This window comes from Varroa destructor, unplaced genomic scaffold (assembly GCF_002443255.2).
Source record: "Varroa destructor unplaced genomic scaffold, Vdes_3.0 BEIS01000005.1, whole genome shotgun sequence".
NCBI classification, from domain to species: domain Eukaryota; kingdom Metazoa; phylum Arthropoda; class Arachnida; order Mesostigmata; family Varroidae; genus Varroa; species Varroa destructor.
Genome location: NW_019211458.1, coordinates 27,014,562 through 27,034,531, shown reverse-complemented (window position 1 = coordinate 27,034,531; position 19,970 = coordinate 27,014,562). Strand labels below are relative to the sequence as shown.

Sequence of the window (19,970 nt, the reverse complement as noted above, 5' to 3'; positions counted from 1 at the left end):
CCGTGACTTACGCATGTATCAAGCAGAAGCGCGCGTGCATACTCTTCGGTCGGCTTCGTCACATTTTAAGACCCATTAAGAACCGTGCGTGCTATATCCTGTTCTTTATTACATTTGCGTCGCCTCTAACGAAGTCAACATGGCGTTGTGTGTGACACAGTAATTTGGAACCTCGCAGCTATTATTTTTCTTCACTTATACAGTAACAAGTCATGGAGGAACACGTGAGTTCGAGAGGTGCCAGCGAATTATTTATGATAGGACGTCAGACGCCGTTATATACGTGACATGATATAATATTTACCCATTTAATCCTGGAAATTGTATTCGTTGCGGATGAATCAAAGAAGACAAAAGAAAGCACGCGCGATTTTATGGATATATGCATTAATATAATTATTGATTCTAGTTGATAGTGGAATATCCCTGTAATTGTGGAGCAGGGCGTGTTCATTTGCTAATCTACTGTATGGTCTTCGTGTGAAACGAGACGTAGACACGTTGTGTTTAGTGTATAAAGGGATTTGTTGACTGGAGCAATACTATAATCATAGTGTTGAGCGTATAATTAGCAACATTTATCTAACATCTATGTGAGTCACTGAAACTACGGATAATTTATGTGTAGCAATCGAAGGAGACGTGTGCAAGAATTCCACATTTCAATCGCCTTTTCCTAGGCTACCGAATTTTATCCGTGGAGACATTCGCTTCAAACTGTATTGTAGCCATCTTGTAGCTGGCCAGAGTTGTGTCCTTCAGGACGCAGGAATATATGTGAGTACACTCACGAAAGGCAGTGCGACATAGCGGTATTGAGAATACTGCCAGTCTTTCTGTTATGTATTGCTCCACATACACATTTCATCTAGTATGGATACTTCTCCCACTGCAAAAATCACGATTATATCGCATCCACTCTCGTATATGATATCCTAGCTTACCAAACCTATGCCCTAAGTCTGCTCGACTCACTCTGTAGTATCCTGAAATCTCTGTTTTCTTGCCTCACTAGTTGCTGCTCTCTCCTCACACCCGGCGAGCCTGTTTAGGTGTCGATATTATCATTAACCCCATCGAGTTAGCGCTGAAGAGTCTGAAGTCCTCTGAAGAAGTCTTCATTTCACAACATTATCCAGTTACCTAACGCTATTTTTGTTCCTATTCTCCTCTCGCTTAAGGGCTTAGTAAAAGGCAGACGGTCTCGATATGCCTTAATGGCAGTTCGGCGTTTGAATTCTCGACAGATAAATGAGAACAGACATATGGGAATGCGGCTGTAGTGTCGTTAGTTATCCGAACACACACTGTTATTTAAGTCCAAATTTACGTAAGTTCGACTATAGATAATCTTATATACACACTATATATAGCCTTATTTAGTGCTTATAGCTAAGCAGGGTACGAACAATAGGTATCTTCTGGTAGGTAATTTTCAAGAATGAAGAAATGTCCGCACTTTACAAGATAATGTATTATAGATTGCACTTAGGCGCGATAATCATATACGGTTATTAACCAACTGCTGATAAGGTGAACATTAATTCTAAACGTTACCTACTTATTTCACCGTGGAGAGATTATCTACTCAGATATAGGTAAAGTCGAAATGCTTAGTAAGCTGGCAGCAGTGATTTGAGAGAAAGTAAGAAAAAGATGTTACTTACGAATGTTGTGTTGATAACGAGGTTAGTAAGCTTCTTCGTGAAAACGTCGTATGAAACCAGTGCACCGTCGCCGTTACGGAAGGTGAGCACCGTATCTGACGTCCACGATCCATTGAATCTATTCGGTTGAAACTCACCGTGAAGTATCTCATCCAACGAAATTCGCTGATTCTTCACTCGCGGACCGGTATCCGCTACGACAATGTAAAGACAAAAACGAATTTATCGTCGATTTTTCGAGGGATACTAGCGGCTATGTTAATCAAGCGTTGTTACAATAATTAATAGGTGCTTGAATAATGTTCGTACATACGTATAAAAAATGGCACGTGCTTTTTAGTCGGAGATTTAGATTACGTCGTACCTGATATGTCAGATACTGGTCAGGCCGTCAGACCTGATAATGTAGTATAATAAATAAGCGTGCGCAGTTCATTGTGACGTGCCAATATTTTTCGATCGTAATGGCTTTTGGTGAAAACTGACGGTAATACCATTGATATTACTACTACATATGCTACACAGACGGCGACTTGTTGAGGCCAAGGCGAAGCACCTATACTCGATTGATCGCAATTCATAGATCTTACGTTGAGCTCTATCTGCAGCCTATATCGATATACGCTTGATAACTTGTGTGAATAAAGCAAGTTATGGAATTTTCAATTGTAACTATTTTCGTTGGCCACTTTTTAGATAAGCGACCTCTTTTCTCCGCAGTAGACATTACCCCGTTGATGTCGTTATTTTCCTATTCTATACGTCTCTACGTTCGTACGTAAGTATGCAGGCAAGAAATAGCGGCAGAAGGGCCAGTGCACCAACAGGTGACGCGTACACACATCCGAGCATACGGCCGAGTGCGCGTTCAGGCTTTGCCCGGGCTAACTCGGAAATCTCTCGATATCTACTTCCACTATCGGAGCAGGAAGTTTTGACAGAGACGACGGTTGGAGATGGGGAGCAGCAAGGGGTAGGGAACACTTCGTTTGAAATCAGATTAGAAGGCGGCGGTGGCAACAACAGATATTGGTAGCTATATCGATACCAGCTCCGTAGTGCAGCTTTACTTTGAAGACCAGATCTGTGTAGCAAATGATAGTGTCACCCAATCGATATCGGAAAGCGGTAAGCACTTTTAGCTGAAATGTTGCTAACTTGTTTTGGTACAACTAACTTCGACAGCGTAAGTTAAATATATCGTTTAATTAAGCAAAAAGTACACTCGTAGTTGCTGTCTATGTATGCCAGACAATTTTTGCCGACAATAAATAATCGAACCCAAAATGTACCGGGTTGATTCGGTACTCTAAAATCGACCTCGAAAATGCAAAGTGAGCATTAATCATTGCACGGTCCGACCTGATAAATTTTTTATGTATAGCACTATCCTACATTGGTATTGCTTCAGGCTACTCATCCTTCTCGGTGTGAGGGGCACGTAACGGTAGTAATACGGGCATTTAAACGAATTTAAATAAACCTGTCGTTTGGATTTATATTTCGCGGTAACAATGAACTTTTTACTCTCAACTAGCTGGGCCGTAGAAGTGTGGCAGAAACATCAGAAGTACAGGTAGTAATTCTGCTAAATTACTACCTGTACCCATCTGATAAGGGAATCTCGGTAGATAACTTTCAAAAGGCCAGTGCACTCCGTCCCATTTATATTTGCTGCTATGGACAGAGAGGCTACAGGTTCATTGATTCCCTGGAGGAATATGTATCGGTTGGTATATATCATAAGAACTAACATAAGAAAACCACTGCTGGTACATACAAGGTCAAAATTTTAAACGAAGGGCCGAGTATCGAATGGACATCTTATTGCTGCTATATTAAGTTCCAACAAATAAAAGCTTTGAGAATGCAGCATAATGATTTGCTGAATCACATGCGCATATATGAAGATACGATACAGATTTGTGGCGCAACATACTCGATGATCTTGGCTTAGAAAGCTCTTGGATCACAATTTCGTCTCCGTTTGTCATTGTTCTCGTTAGCGTCATTTTAACTTCGTTTTAAGCATTTATCTTCGGAAATTATTTGAGAAACAAAAAAGTAAAAGAAGACATTTTTGCCATATAATATGCGCAACATTTACTTAATGAGAGTGTTATGTGCCATATAGGAGCACATAGTCTTCTAAAATCAATGTAAGTAGAACGAGATGTGCACAGCAGTAATGAAGGCTTTAATGAACTCAATTATCCGGCCTATAATAAATCCACCCTCAAATAATTCAGTAACACATGTTTCAGAGGCAGACGTGTACGTGTTCGTAATTTTTACGGCAGACTCGTATCACATTTTCATAATCTAAGAGAATATACCAGTTGAAGCGACAGGCTTACAAAGGCAAATTCAACCACTGAATATATTAATGAGAAACTTCCGCGTTCTGCGACAGCATAGGAAAGACAGAAGTACTTAAATAACGAATAGCGAACTACCAGTACTATGGGTAATAAGCAGTGGAAAAAATCGACAGCAGACAACCTCGATGATCCGAGAGCGACGATATAGAGCCTGAATTTAAGAAGTTTAGCGATCATACGTTTGCGGAGATGGCGGGCTGGAAAGGAATAGGGAATAGGAGACTCAGTGCCTATATTAAAATTCATTGGTCGATACTGAAGGAAAAGGCTCAAGACAACATCTGAGCCATCATAGGTGCCCATGGGCGCTGGCGTCACCCAGACCGGAAGTATTTAGCGATGGAGATGCTTCGGTATGGTAGCGCAACAGTCGTGCGACAAGAGCACCTGTTTATTGCAATATGTAGCAAAACAAATTAGATATCTAGTCGGCTAAAATGATCGAGCCGGCTGCTTGAATCGACGTCTATGTCAAATAGGTATATGTTAAGTAAAAGACTCAGTGGCCTCTGCGAGGACTGAGGGTGTGCGACCTTTATGATACTGGCACTCAAGCGCTATAAGCTACCCCTAGCATAAACTAAAATATTGCATAAATCAGTTTGTTAATGTTCGTGATTTTGTTACACAGAGCAGTATTACAACAAGTGCTAATTATTAAATTAGACCTGAATAGTCGAAGGGGGCAGATCCCCCAGATCCTGCTACAAGCAAAGCAAGTGTATGGGACTGACTTCGGAGTGCTAATTTTTTTGAGCTCGACAGTACCATGCCACCTTCTTCGCAACAATAAAAAAGATAAAGAATCGACAAAAATCTCCACAATTAAATAGATCTCGTCCCAAGACGCAATACATACGATATTGCAAGCTTCTGTTGAGGTTAACTCTTATCACTTTTTCTAGTTAAGGACTATCAAATCCGTGGGTGTAGGCACAAAACCTACAAGTTCCTAGAGCCAAAGATACACATGCACGTTTGATGCACATAAGTATTCTTCTGTATAAATTAAATACTCGAACACCAGCTGGAGTCCGCGTCCGGCGCTATTTGAAATGATACCTGTGGTTACCTGAAGAATGACGAACGGATGCTTAAGCACTTACAGATATCCTTATGTATCGAGCAAATAGAAAGCCAGGACATCAGTCCGCACAGTTGAGGATTCGACTCGATCCACATCGACAGCGTTATCTCAAAAGAGCAGACTCAAGAGAAACTTGTTAGGAGTCAGTGCTTGTGTCAACGGTAAACAAGGACCGCCAAACAGGCAACTGTTGAAGCGCCAGTATCCTCTTGGCACCGTGTCGTCCTACAGCTTGAGTCGTACAACAAATTCTGTTCGTAAACTTTGCTAACGTCAGTCGCTTTGCTAATTAAGGTTACGCCTTTAATGCTGATACAAAGCATGCAGAAAACACCTTCTAGCTACGGCGATCAATCGCTTACTGCTATTCACTATAGCCGTTTATGCGGCAACCGTGACACAAGTTACTAGAATACAATAAACCGTTAGCATATGTCACATCAAGAAAGGGAGGTATGTTTTATTTGATTGAACGACAAATCGTTTCGTAAGAAAAAACACAACTCACACGGTCGGCGCCTTTTTGCCAGTGGACCGCTGTCTGGGGGGTGGAGAGAGAGAGAGATACCGATGACTAGCAGCTGCTCTCACCAGCTGCGTCTACGGCGCAGGCAGCCGACGCTAGGGAGAAAGTGGTGAAAGTGGCAAGTACCAGGAGGTCTCTGCGCCAACAACAGCACGGATGCTTCCATCGACAACGATGACTGCAAGGAAGACTTGAACAATCGGCGTCATAATCATCACTGTCCCTCTGTGGCCGAGCTATAACGGACGACATGGACGCGAAAGGGCACAGTTTCAAACGATGACGCATGTCAGTTACCGTGGTGCAGTTGGAGAGAACTGCATAGCCGCTTGTTATCTTATCTAGCCTAACACAAGTTTCAAATAGGCTTGCTCAGTACTATCACTGTACGGGTTGAGCCACGATAACCAAGGGAACTTGCTAGACTACGTAATGCCGGAGCGGTTGGGCCAGGCGTTAAAGAACAAATGGCTATCGGCTTTGAAGACTGTTGGCAAGTAGAAGAACCGCGTCGTAAATGACAACATAATATTACTTAATGTACTCATTCCATAACCAGCTGACCGACTATAAAGCAAACGCGGTCTTAACGGTCGAAAAAAAGGAACGTCCGAATGGATGACATTCAGCGAGGCGCCTTTCTACTGATTTACTCTGCTAGCGGAATGACGAAGGCAACGGAGCTGAAGGGAAAAAACATTCATGTGGACAGCACAGAGGGAATATGTGGAAAGAAGCAAAAAAATAGTGAGAATAAAGAAATACGCCTATCGTGTTTCATTTGCAGCTTTTTTCTGGTTACAGCTCTTCTCCTAGATCTGTTAGAAGTCTGTGATAGTGAGGAGAGTATCAACCACACAACTATCATCATTTACATGTTTTCCATTATGTAGCATTCTTATGCTTTTGCTTTGCTTTCGATTAAGGCGTGCAAACTGGGTCTTTGCGTCAAGATTCATAAGGAATTCATTCAGCGCATACGCTTGTCCGTTAATAGCTTCGACACCGTGGCCATTGTCTCCTTTCACCACGAAGAGATATGAATAGTCATCAAAAATACTTGTGCTCTTGGATCTAACGTTATAGAAGGCGTGCATGATACTGAATAATCCGATACGCATCTAGAATATCTTAAAGCCATTGCCTCGATCGATTGTGATGGCACTACGTCCGTGGTAATCGGCGTGGCCTCCCGCTAGACGAAGATTCGGTGCTTGCGCAGTAAATTTCGTACGAAACGAAACGATCGATGCCGTTTTCGCGTTTTTACGATCTCTTCGTCGAATCGAAGAATATCGTCGACCGCAATATATCTAGAGGTCATAATTGCAAGTGACTAGTTGAGCTTTTTGTTTCCCCCTGAGAAGAAGCGTACGCAGCGACATCTCTTTGGCACTGGATTGCTGCTATTATAGCTCGTTGACGTTTTGCTGGGATGGGACATGAAATAGATATAACGCGTCTAACACGAGCCAAAGCTGTAACGGTGACGCCAATCGCTCGTAGGCTAGCCTCGTGCGTTAGCGACGAAAACCACAAAACATTTTTCAGTTTTTCGCGGCTTTCATACAGAAGCAATAGCAACAAGGGACATATCTTCCATACGTACAGATTCTGATAAGGATCCAACTGGACGACGTCGTCTTGATTTAGGGGACGACTGGAAGTGGTTCCAATAGGACGGCAATCGCCCGCAGTAGAAGGTTTGGCAACAATTGAAAACATGAAAAGAAATAATTAGAACGAAACCTCCGGACGATCCTTATGGGAAAACGAGGGTAACTACAAACCCATGGCCTGAAAATTTCTCGTACAAGGGTGTTTATCGTATTAATGGCCAGTGTTAACAAAACAGAATCGCGGTTTTCGCCTGAAACACAACTAAACATTCGGAGTTTTACGCCGAATATAGCTGTTAAGCCTTGCTACATTACAATAGATCACAAGTAAGGATGCTTGCTTTCTGCGTGTCGAAATACTTATTTGCAAATCATGTCAGTACTCACGCCGAAAGTGATTCTTAGTATACTTAACAAGTGTCAGCTATGGTTGACCTTCCAACAAGATCCATGTGTTGAGAAGAGTATTCTTTTGTGAAAGGCCTCTCTGTTTGTTTTCCTGTCGCTTACTAGGCAGTCAGAATGCTGGTAACTGCCCGATCTAGTGCCGATTGAAGTGTTCGCTACGGATCAGCTCCCACAGAGAATTTGTTGGAGGAAAGATTTGCCTGATTTTACACGGCTCACAGAGTTATTAAAAGGTCAGCATGCTGTACACTGTAGCTGATAGTGAGTCAAAAACATTAAAACTCTATAGCATCCCGTTGATGAGGCAGCGTTTCACAAGAGTCTTCGCCAACGGTGTGACAGTCCGGTGCCATGCGACCCATCTAAATGACTCGCCTCCAGGAAAGCTCCCTCGACAGGCGAAATCCAATTGTGATTCTCACCGAGCTAAATCCCTCATTAATTCTTCGAGGCGACAAGACAGAGATCAGTGGATAGGAATGAAGTATCTTTTATACGATTTGCAAAAATGACAGTTTTCCATTATGTTTTTTTTAGTAGAACAAGCAACGATTTGTCAAATGAAAAGAGATAAACTTTATCGATGCATCTATTTAAAAGGTTTTCATTCACAGGACAAATGCTAAATTCTAACAAGCATAACGAAGATACGTATAGGCAAGATAGCAGTACCGTATCTATCTGTATGGTAATAGATGTGCTTGTAAGTAGCTGTCAAATAGGTGATATTTTTTGTAGATAATGAGTTTAAGCTAAAATATCCAGCTTAAACTCCTTTGATCTAGACGTTTCATCCTGGATATAGTTCAGCCGTCTTCAAACGGGAATACGTTACTGTCAGTTTCCGCGTTATCCGGCATCCGTGCAGCTTCGTATACGAACATCTATACCTTATAACCTTAAACCGCTATTTTATTTATTACCTTCACATCTTCAACCTTTGGAGCCCAGTGTGGATACATTGACAGAAACAAGATTTTATTGATGTAACACATCCCTTAAATTAAAGCGTAAACACAGTTCTACTGATAAGGGTTTCTTACACAATAATGTACGATTTTTTAAGTTGAACCCGCCTTTTTGTCACATTTTTCTGAGTACGTCAAGAAAGAACTGCGAGCAGAGTGTTCAGTTTAATGTAGCGTATCATTTACTCATGAATTCAACTAAACACGAATGTCACCTATACTTATAGGAACGACCATTTCAAAATATAAGTTGGGGTATTGTCTTTCCTCTGGACCTGTTTGATCGACGCCCGGATCCTTTATAATTCGCATATAAATTCACATTAGTACATTGGCTGACCGCTTGCTACGCAGAACAATTTGCGTAAGAATAAATAGATATATCGTCAAGTTACGCTGATTTTGTACCTCAGACGATGAACTTCTATAATATAGAGCTTATTTAATTTTTAATAATATAGAGCGAATTTAATTTTTTACACGAATTACTTTGTACAACTTGACAATACTTTTAAGAATGGTTTCCGAGCTCTTGCCTCAGATGGGTGGATAACTAAATTAGCCTTGGTTTTCTTGCTCAGAGGGAGAACTTCGGAATAGGTTTCTTGTGTGTGTGATGTTATTCGGTGCTAACGGAGGAGACATAGTGAGCGCCGTTGAATATTCTTTAACTCAATTTACAACGCAGATTTTGGCCCCGTATCTAACCGGGAGAAGGATAAAAAGGACAGCGCAGAAAAAAAAGCATTATTTTTTGTGAAATAAAAAGGCCCATAGATTACCCCTGCATTCATTGCTGATGTCTGATTTTTTTTTCTAACAGGCACAGTCTTCGAACAATCTGTAAAATAGGTTTAGGTTAAAGTCATTTTCATTCAAAGCTCTGAGATGCAGGTCGAAACATGTGGATTCATTAACTACAAGTCCTGTGACTGCCCGCAGGCTGTCTGATCTGGGAACAACCGAACCACGCTAGGAATCGACGTTCAAACTCAGGCCACTGAATAACTTCAACAAAGTGGGCTAAACGTGAATTCCCAGTTGTATCAGACGCATTCTATGCACAGTGTAAAGTTACTGTAATTCTCCGTATACCGTAACAAAACGAGCATAACAATGGTAGACTCCTCAATCATGTCCCCGGCAGTTAGATCCGTATAAGGCCTAACATGAAATAACGGTGAGAAGCTAAACTGTACTTTATAACCTAATGCTACATATTGATGATATCTGCCTATACGTAGATAGGTGTAGCTCGTAGCGGTACTCAATATTTACGTCTGCATATCGCCCGTAAAATAGATATGCTGATTATTATTTTTACCATATAGTTTGGTGAATTGTCCTTAATTTATTGCCTTTATTCGCATGCGTACCGGCACTATTCTTACGTGCACCGTTGCCGTATAATAATTACGGGAACATCCAGTCACTACGTGACATGATAAGGGTTAGTAAGAACCTAACCAAGTATGAATTGTAACTTGTACATTCGTTGAAACAGTGCCAGATTCTATTTCTTACTTCGGCTAGAGATAGATAGATAGATACTCGCTAGAATTGTGCCTGATGCGTCAATCAATAGTTGACCTGTAGCATTTACAATTGTTGCGGCTGCGTCTTTGACACTCAGCATTTTCCATCGAATATCCACTTTTGTGATGTGTTTGCTATTATCGACATATTGAACTAGTGCTGACCTTCGGTGGTAGTAGTGGTTATTCTGATGTTAAGCTTATAAAGGTGTAGCATTTAAAGACCAGAAAGGTAACACTGTGGACAAAGTAAATCGCTATAGAGAGCATGTTGCAGATTGTACTGTACTTGGCGATGTGGGTAGTATACCATGCACTGGGGCTGCTGTTTTCGAAGCTTTGCCCATAGCCTGTCTACAACACGGTCCTGCTACAGATATCAAAACGCAAGATAGGAGCGGTGTAATCCAGAAGGTGGACGAAATTAATCGGAACAAGAGCGAACGGCTGAGCTACCTGGTCTAGAATAACGGTTGCCTAGAGTCAGCTACATGACCGGCTACGGTTATGCAGCTTACTCCGGGTCTGACCTTGCCCATCGACGTGGCCTGCCGAGAGAGAAGCACAATTTTATTCAGCAGGACAGGATTTTCTGAAGCGCCCTTGCCTTTCCCCCTACCGTTACGATTCCCTTTCAAGCAGGCGCCTTTCCTGAGATCCCCGTAAGGGATCCTCGATCGTGCGCCACGACTACTTCATTCATTCATTTATAGAACAAACTGGTTGATATATATTCGTAGGTATGCCGCTGAGTGTCAAAATGGGTGACTGGAGTGACGCTATTCAAACGTTTCGTTATACAAAGTACCTAAAGGCAAGCAGTAAAAGTGTTTTCATTTACGGGGAAAAAAAACTCACTTTAGGTATGAGATAATAATAGCTAACAATGCAATTTCAAAGTTACAGTAACTAAGTATAGGTAGAAACAAGAGTAGATTCGGCAAACTTGTTACAGGTTTGATTCTATATGTATATATATATAAAATTTAATAGGGAATATATGTGTAAGTTTATTTCGCTAGTGATTTATCATCGAACAAAAAGACGTTTACTTCGCTAATATTGTCTATAACACATGCATGGAACAATACGCTATCAAGAACTTATAATACTTATCATTATTGATATTCGTTGGTTAAAGGCAATGTTCAGGTCAAGGCACATGCCTAGCTAACCCTGAAAGCTATGATTATGAACTTTCTCGTAATGATAATGTACAAAATGATGGTACCTTATAATGGAGGGATGCATGCAAGAGGCTGAAGCAGAATATTTTCATAATAGCTGATGGGATCGTGGTGATTCTAGCAGTGGTGGTAGCGTCGGTCTATTAAAAATCTAACGGAGACAAGCTGCAGACGCCTCCGTTTTGAGTTACTTGAACACTTCCATCAGTTTTTTTTCTTTTTCTAAGGAAAGGACGTCAAAGAAAGCTACAGCACGTCGCGCCTATATCAGATAAATACTAAGTTTTCATATAGAGATTGCTATATCAAACAAGCGATTCCTGTGCGTTTCACTGACTAACCTGTATGTGTTTGTGCATTTGACGGGACCACTAAATAGTGGAACTGATCATGAACCGATGTAACCTTTGCTGCCAAAAAAATATAAATAACAACTACAATCACCCATACGAGTAGTCATTTCAAGTTGCAGTTTGTTAATAACTTGTTGTATTGTTATTGTTATCCTTTTAACTATTTTTCACCACAAAATTTGTCGCATAGTCAAACTAGGCCCTTGACCAATACAGGGACTTCACACTTCGCTTCACAAAATAACCTGCCCGCCCACATCTTGACAATACTTGATGAAAAGTTATCATTTATTCCGTTCTCACATTCAGCCTGCATCTCCCACCTGCATATGCATGACCCAGGCAAACGAGCCTAATCTGTTTATGATCATATCTGTGTGTAGATGTATATAAAATAGTTGTTACTGTTCTAGAGGTAAGCTGGTACTCACGAGGGGTGAGCAGCACGACGGCGGTGACAATGAGCGCGCAGACGATAACAATGACGAGCAGTGCAATACCGATACCTTTGTAGTTTCGGCTGTCGGGCGCTGACGACACCAGCTCCTGAAACAAACGGTGACACTCATTGGGTGCTCACTTAACGCGTTCCACCTTTTCTAGTATTTACTGACGATCGCCAACGAATCGCGACTCGTCGTATGTCACTATTCTACCATACTATACTACCTTATGATAAGAGCAAGTCTTGATCTAGATTATCTAATTATTATGTTTATCTATCTACAGTGATGTTCGTGTGAGCATTTTAGTAATTATTAGCAGAGCGTCCCATGTCTTTCAATCACTAAAAACACGCAGAGATGACGACGTCACTTCCCAAGTGTCTTCAGCTGCCAGCAAACCAGGGAATTATTCAGTAATCACATTTGCGAGCTCGTGTTCCATCTTAAGCAGGTAAGACATAAATGAGGACGCAGCTAAGGGGCGTCCGATGCTCCTTAACAGTTTTTCGTTTTACTCACGAAAGGACGGAGAAATCGGAGAGACGGAACTCTCTTGGCTTCGCAGAACCTCAAGCAGACGCATTTTAAATAGCTTATTAGCTTTATAAATAGCCATCCTCAGAGTTCAGAAGTTTCCGACTCTGCCGAGGTGGCTGCCTCCTGGCTCAAGGCGTTATGTATCCACGATGCGTCGAAAAAATCGTCACAGAATATGCATATTGCGGCATCTGACAGGCGCAGTCCAGAAGATACATAGCTTGGTTTGAGAGGAAAGGAAATACGTTGATTTAATAGAAAGTAATTGAACACGAGATTCTAAAAGTCGGTAATAGTATCCTGTACGTAAAGCATAATATTCATGTCTAGACCTTCAGAGTAAAGTTAGCCTAGCAAATATATACGTTTTATCAAGTACGATCACTAGAGTTCGGGCACTAGGCGGTGTCCTTTCAGCGCCGCCGTAGTACAAACCTGCCGTCGCGTCTCCATCTATGGGTTTTAGTTGTTCGTATTCTGCTATCTACCTACTCTTTGGAGTATCTCTGTTGAAGTGAGCGGATTGATACTCCTTAAGCTGGCTATTTGATGGACACTTGCTTTATGCCTATCGTTGCCCATTTCAAAGAAAAGTTAGTTCGAAGTGGAACTTGTTACAGTCAGCCAAAGGCCTTATTTGATATTTATTTTTAGTTTCTATATATGCATATATATACAAGCGACATTTTACAGTATTATAAAGTGCCATAACGTTGCGTTATCATGCGCTCGACTTGCTCGGCTCCAAGCATTAGCGTCAACCTGCGGTCGATGTCTGAATAAACGCTCAGAACAAGCTTCTTCGAATTTTGTTCATATGATGTCCCTGTTTACAGGGCACGTTTTCTGTCGATAAAAAATTATGATTTTCAAGCATATCCAAACAACGTATTAATGATTCCCATCCACATCCAAAAAGAGATTTAATGGCAAACATTAGTCCTAACTATCGTATCATAGATCAGGGCAGAGTAAGTTCCCATATTAGCAAATGTCGGTACTACTTCCTTCATACATCCTGGCAATGGCAGTCAGCAATTTTGCTTCGAATCTGCATGAACGTATCTTCTTATTAAACTTCCAGTCTTCGCCGAGTTCCAACTTTTGAATGTAAATTTCAACACTAAATGGCTTGAGAAGCATTCTTCTTATAGAAAACATTCCAGTTCGGTAGAACGCTGGGTGGAACTGTCGCTAATCCTACACTTGGCAAGTTTGCGGCATGCGAGATAGGCGGTTCTGGTCGCCCGATACTTCAGAACACATGACCTTCTACATGATAACGTTGGCGACAGTAAATCTTCCTGTAGGCAATTAAGCACACAGATACGCTACTCCAAACACTTAGAACGTTGCCAATCGAGTGGGGTTCGGACGAAGCGCCAAGCAGGTCGTCTTTTGAGATACGCTAGACGGAAGCACAGCAAACGTTATTGGGGAGAGCCCATTTACGACGACATAGTTATTCATGATGGGCACATTGCCTAGGGCGTAATATAAATGACTAAATTGAAAGGAAAATGACTGTATATGAGCATCGTGTAGTCAGTCAAAAGCCCGTTGCCAGGCTTAATCATGTCTAGATAACTATTCGGTTAAGGATTTTCAAGCAGAGTCGTCATATATAGCTTGTTTGACAAGTAGGCGAATCTCTGCATGGCCGACTACCGCCTATCCCACCAAAGAGCATATTTTGCAGCACCGAACGAATTCTACTCGAAATGTTCGCTCATCCGCATAAAATAATGTTTAGAAAAGTACTAACTAGTATAAGGTAGTCATATGGAGAAAGTATATTGATATATATACAATCAGTGTAACTGTAATTTGCCACTCTGTGCTGGTCTCTCGCTAATTTCGGTCGATTTAAGATGGGTCATTACTAACTTGTTCGGGAAATTTATAACATGACTGGCTATTTCCGATTCCGGGAACCTGGTCTATGTCATACTTTGATTTAGTTCGCTATTGACGTGCTACAGTACATGATTACTGGCCATCTGAAGGACTCTTTCCCGTTGCCATTTTTTATTTATGCAGGGTGAGCTTATCTAGGGAAATGTTCGTCTGCTAAAAGTATCTAATAGAAGAATACTCTATTTTCGTCTAATTCTACTAGTTTGTAGCAGAAATTACGTAATCCCATCGTAATCATTTGAAATAAATTTGAATAACCAAACGCAATAACGGCGTTGTTTCGTACAGGTCACATCTAGCTGAATCGACCCCATAACTAGCCTTCATCCTATTGTTACTGACCGGAAAACAAGTACTCGGCTATGGTAAGTACTTTAAGCGTGCTAGAGCTGTAGCCAGATGCATACGTTCGAGATCACGTCAACGTAAGAATGGCGTTACTGTTCGTTCGTACTTTAGGCGACCTCTATTTTACGACTACGTTGTTAATTACCAAGTTACAAACATTTTAATAACAAACCGTTTTTGCTTTGAATTCCTCTGTACTTGTTATTACTGTCGAGTTAATATTTTTGACTTTTCGGCCAAACCAAATTTATAAGGACAATTTATTGTTGTTTAACGTTTGGCGGGACATTTTGTGTCAAGTAATTTTGATCGAGCTGCGACAGAGTCCATTTAGCCAGTACTCGTATAAATGTATAATCCATGTTCTTGGAGGTGAGCCGTTCTTATATCCATGTATTGTTATGCGCTTTATACAGTCTCTTTAATCAAGCAACGATTAAGCCGCTAAAGAATATATACGTATCATTATATATACAACTTACGAGCTGAAGTTTTAGTTCGTTCGAATTATTCTCCTTTTTTTTTATCGATATCCTCGCTTATGATTTATGGTCTTTAAGATAAACACAACTTTTTTGTGAAATTCACCAAAATTGCATTTGCAAAAACGTGACAAGGTCGCGTGGAAGAGAACATGGCCCCGCAACATGTTGTGAAAGTTATACGAGACCATCATGTAATATAAACTGCCTTAAGTTGCAATACAGAGCATGAGCTTGTTATAAAAATGGAGTTAGTTTTTAAAAGACAAATGTAAATGATGTAGTTTTATGAACTCCCCATTATCCTTTGTTGTTGATGCCGTGCTCATAACGAAGGCGATCATAAGCGTACGACACGTTTTAACATAGATTTCCATCAGGTACGTTACACTCAAGGACCGCAATACGATAGTTTTGCAGTGAGTAGAATAGACATATTTCTTTACACGTGCAAGCTTGCCTATCTATTTGCTACGTCTTTTGCGCTCGTGGCGTGCTTCATTAATCTTAGCAGAAAACTATCGTAATAACACCAGGAGATTCAATAGTTACCTTCTTTCAATAGACATAAGTAGTTAAACTTGTTGCGCGCAGTGCTGCGGCTATAAGCCTTAAGAGCGGTTCTTCAATAAGCATTAGCAGCCCCTTAACGACTATTAAATCAAGTGCAAGAAGCGTGAGCAGCGGAAGGCTCAGCAGACATTCCCGCTGCCCGTCGCTGTGGTAAGTACTGTATACGTCGACGTTGATAGATTACCCTCCGAAAGACTACTGCAATAGTTGTGTCACTGCTCCAGCAGTCTATCGCAGGGCTACCCAAGTTATTCCTCGAAACGAGCAAAAACGAAGATCGGTCGGACCAGGACAGTTTACGGTGCCTATAACAACCTCGCCTCAACCTGAAATACCTCAGCAGCTGGCGCCAACCAACCGGTCTCACTTTCGGCGTTCAAGAACACAATGAGCTACTGCTGTTCCAAGTACATTGTCGCAAGGATGGTCCTTAAATTTACCTCTAGGCTCGTCTCCCTTCTTCCTTTTGGCTTATTTTCAGCCGGTAATTTCCTAGAGGTGAACGCAGGCTCTCCTCAATGAACTGACGGCGGCCTTGAACGCAACCTCTTCTTTGCCTCTGTTCCAGATTGTAATAGATAGCCTTTCTTCGAAGATATTTACACCGACGCTTTAGCGATCTCCTGCAGCTGTAATTCGAAACGGAACCGATTGATCGGGACGAGCCGCTTTGATTTCAAGAGCTTTCGTGCATATTTCATGAACTTGGAAAGGAGAATGAAGAGCTTGGAAGCCTTGCCACAAGGATTCGAGGATGGAAAATAGGACAAGTCACTTAAATACAGGTGACTGCATGTTGACCCTAGGGTAATGGCAATCTTGATCAAAACGACTTGAGCCAACCGATAATTGAGGTCAGAAGATAATACGAGAAGAAAAAATGCATACCTACCAGATAATTGACATGATGTGATATTAGCATTTAAGTGGCCTTCGGTTCAGCCCATCATTTACCGAAGACGCTACTGAACGCTACTACTGATCATTGGTGTTCTCTGAAGATAATGGTGACAGTTACTTATATCGTATAGACGTGGATGCTCATTAAACCAGTTATTAGAAATAGATATCAATATATTTTATCGGTTGCTAGTAAAGAAACCTACAATAGTCTTATGTCTCACGATAATTAACACAAATAACACATCTTTCAGGTTTAAACAGTAAGGTCTGACGGCAGGTACTTGGCAGTACGGAAAATATCAGTGGTGAAGTACGAAGTTGGCAGCTACCATCGATCTAAAGCTAAGCTGACAAACGTCCAGTTTCCGGAGTGTTTGTATGGCCTACGTGTAAAAATACTATCTAGAATCTAGATGATCCTGATTTCACATTACATAACCGGTACCTCCTTTGTGCCTGTTGCGATCTCGCCCAGCTATTTCCCAGGACTATCTTTCTGATATGATGGAAAACCGGTCAGTATAGCTAAAAGAAAGCTAGACACAGTGTGTGCTAAAAGTCTTGGTTATTTTCTAAAATGAATAACAAACAAATGGCAGGCGATCTCTCCTCTTTTTTGTTTTTTTTTTTTTTTCAGTTAATCACATATAGTTGGCTTTACTGTTGCATCATCATTGACGGGAAGGCTCAAACAACAGTTGATATGTTGCGGCAAAGAGTAACGATCATAATATTTGCAAAGGCTAAAACGTTCGCGCTAGTTCATGGTGTACATTGTTATACGAGTTCGATTATAATTGTGTGAAAATTTAAGGTACAACCAGGGTGATACTTAAGGGCTGGTACATTAACATGCCAGCGATAAGCATTGCCTTCGGAAGATCAATTTAGGTCGAGTCGAGTAGAAGACGATTCTTCTACTTGCGAGTAACTTGTAATGCCGAAGAACGACGTGGAATCTGTTGATTCTCAAAAGCTGGTAAAAGAAGTATCCTCATATATTTGATATCCTCACTCGAGGCTCGGTTTTCATATGGACAACGAATCGTACTCTCGTTTTGTCTTTGCCAAAGAGAAGGCTATCTAGGAAAAAGGAACCATGGACGACACGTCCTATGCTTTCCCAGTTTCATTCTTTGTAATTAGTGTGGTTGCGGCTGATAGCAAGCTAACACATTTCCGAAGACACCTTTTTGCCCAGATATATTTCTTGGATCAGCAACTATAAACATACAGAACCGAGTAACAATACTGATTTAGCTATAATATACGAGTACTTACTACATGACAAAATAAACAATTTGAACGATAGAATCATTCAATCATTTCTTTCATAGTTACTTTTTATAACCCGCCTTGTTTGCTCGCGCTCACCTATTGCCCAATACGCAACACAAAAGCTTCCGCGTTACTACTTATTTTACTTTAGCTATCAACCAGTTTTTCCACCTATTTCAGATGGCGAAAAGTGATGAACTCCCATGTCTAAAAAGGCCGGGCAAAAATGGTTTCGTATACTACAATGTGCCCCAAAGTGAAGAGACATCGACTTGTAGGAACGTGCTAGAGGTTTCATGATTTTTATTCACCTAAAAGGTTATCCGGCAACATGCCGTATGGCTATTTAGCGTGACGATTAGGCTATAATGAGTGGCGACACCTGTGTCTGAAGGAGAAACAGGCTTCTGAATGGGCCTGTACAAGTTCTTTCTTGTTCTCTAGCAGGGACAGTTACGTCTGTAGATTGTCTACAGTCTACAGATTGTCTATGTAGATTGTCTGCGGCATAATGTCTAGACGGTACAATCGCACACCGCTGTTGTTGTTACGAAGAATTGTTTGGCGTCCTAAGGTTCTTACTGGGAGCATTGCTTGCAGCCGAAGTCAGTCATCACGGACTTGTGGCACAGCAGGCTGACTTGCCATAGGCGCGGATAACGTTCCCCAAACACGTCATACTCTAGATTTCCGCAGTCAGTACGCTTCCACTCACGCCCCGCGAACCGCACTACGATTCTCCATTGCATCTACATTCTTTCAACTGTTTTCTCTCGTGTTTGCCCGTGTCGTAACTGTCTCATGCCTATTTAGTCCTTGCCGTAACGATAGACTAGTTGGTACCTATACGGTAGCCCCATCTATCGCCGCTGTAACGTCGGAAACAGAAAGCCATGCTTCCATCACGTAGTCTCGAGTAGATTGCTCGTCATAGCTAGTGCGACAACCGCCCATCGAGACAGTTGTATAAACGCCTACGAGGTAATTAATCACTTATTAAGTACCCCAAGGTGCGCCCTTATGGGCATCAAGTCGTAATTTGCGTTGACATAAAGTTGACTGACGGTTTCGTACGCTTTTTACATATGAATCATAACAAGATAATTCTCGCTTATCGTGGATGGCTATGGAGTGACTATTTTGTAGTTACTATGCAAATAAAAATGATGCACTTTTGATTTTCTTTTCCTTGTAAGTGATATGGACCGTATACTAACGTTGTTTTGCCCGAATTAACATCAGTTATTGTCCATTGTGAAGCGTCCTGTACAGTCACACAACATAAGCAATTTATGCTGCTCAGACCATTGGTAACGGTTGACGTAATTACATATAAATAACTACAATATTTTTATGTAAAAGGACGTAGGCAAACGGAAGAAGACGACTCCTGCATGAATATTTAGTTTTTAGACGACAAGATGCCCGCACCCAATTAGACGACCAACATTCATCAGAAACGGCGGCAGTCTAACATAGAGCTTTTTACTCAGGCTGACAGTGAGAGAAGCAAATTCAGCTCAGGCATGTCGAATCTAGAGAGCCAGCTTTCGCTCATGTTACATACAAATGATATCAGCTCCTGAGCATCTCAACAGTTTATATCCCTATGTTATATACTTTTCAAAGTTTGCTGAATCTTCGTTGATTTCCTATAAGAATGATAGGCTCCTGTTAAGAGCACTTGCATGAATGCATGAAATACAGCAAAAGCGTTACGTTTTCTATACATTTTTACAACACAACTTATAGCAA

General features: G+C 41.3%; 1 protein-coding gene across 21 annotated transcripts in view; it reads right to left on the bottom strand.

The window, feature by feature from the left end:
- Dpp10 (Dipeptidyl peptidase 10) overlaps positions 1-19,970 on the bottom strand; it is a 329,746-nt gene that overhangs the window by 28,679 nt on the left and 281,097 nt on the right. For 11 of the 21 annotated variants that reach the window (XR_015329269.1, XM_086991327.1, XM_086991323.1 and 8 more), the window contains 2 exons: positions 12,163-12,274; positions 1,668-1,861 (listed from right to left, as the gene is read on the bottom strand). Coding sequence is in view for 20 of the 21 variants with exons in the window: in XM_086991327.1 (XP_086847453.1) it covers positions 1,668-1,861; positions 12,163-12,274 (306 nt within the window). In the remaining variant the exon portion in view is untranslated. Of the gene's footprint in view, positions 1-1,667; positions 1,862-12,162; positions 12,278-19,970 lie in introns of all 21 variants that reach the window. The other 10 variants (XM_086991325.1, XM_086991326.1, XM_086991324.1 and 7 more) reach the window with 2 other exon arrangements.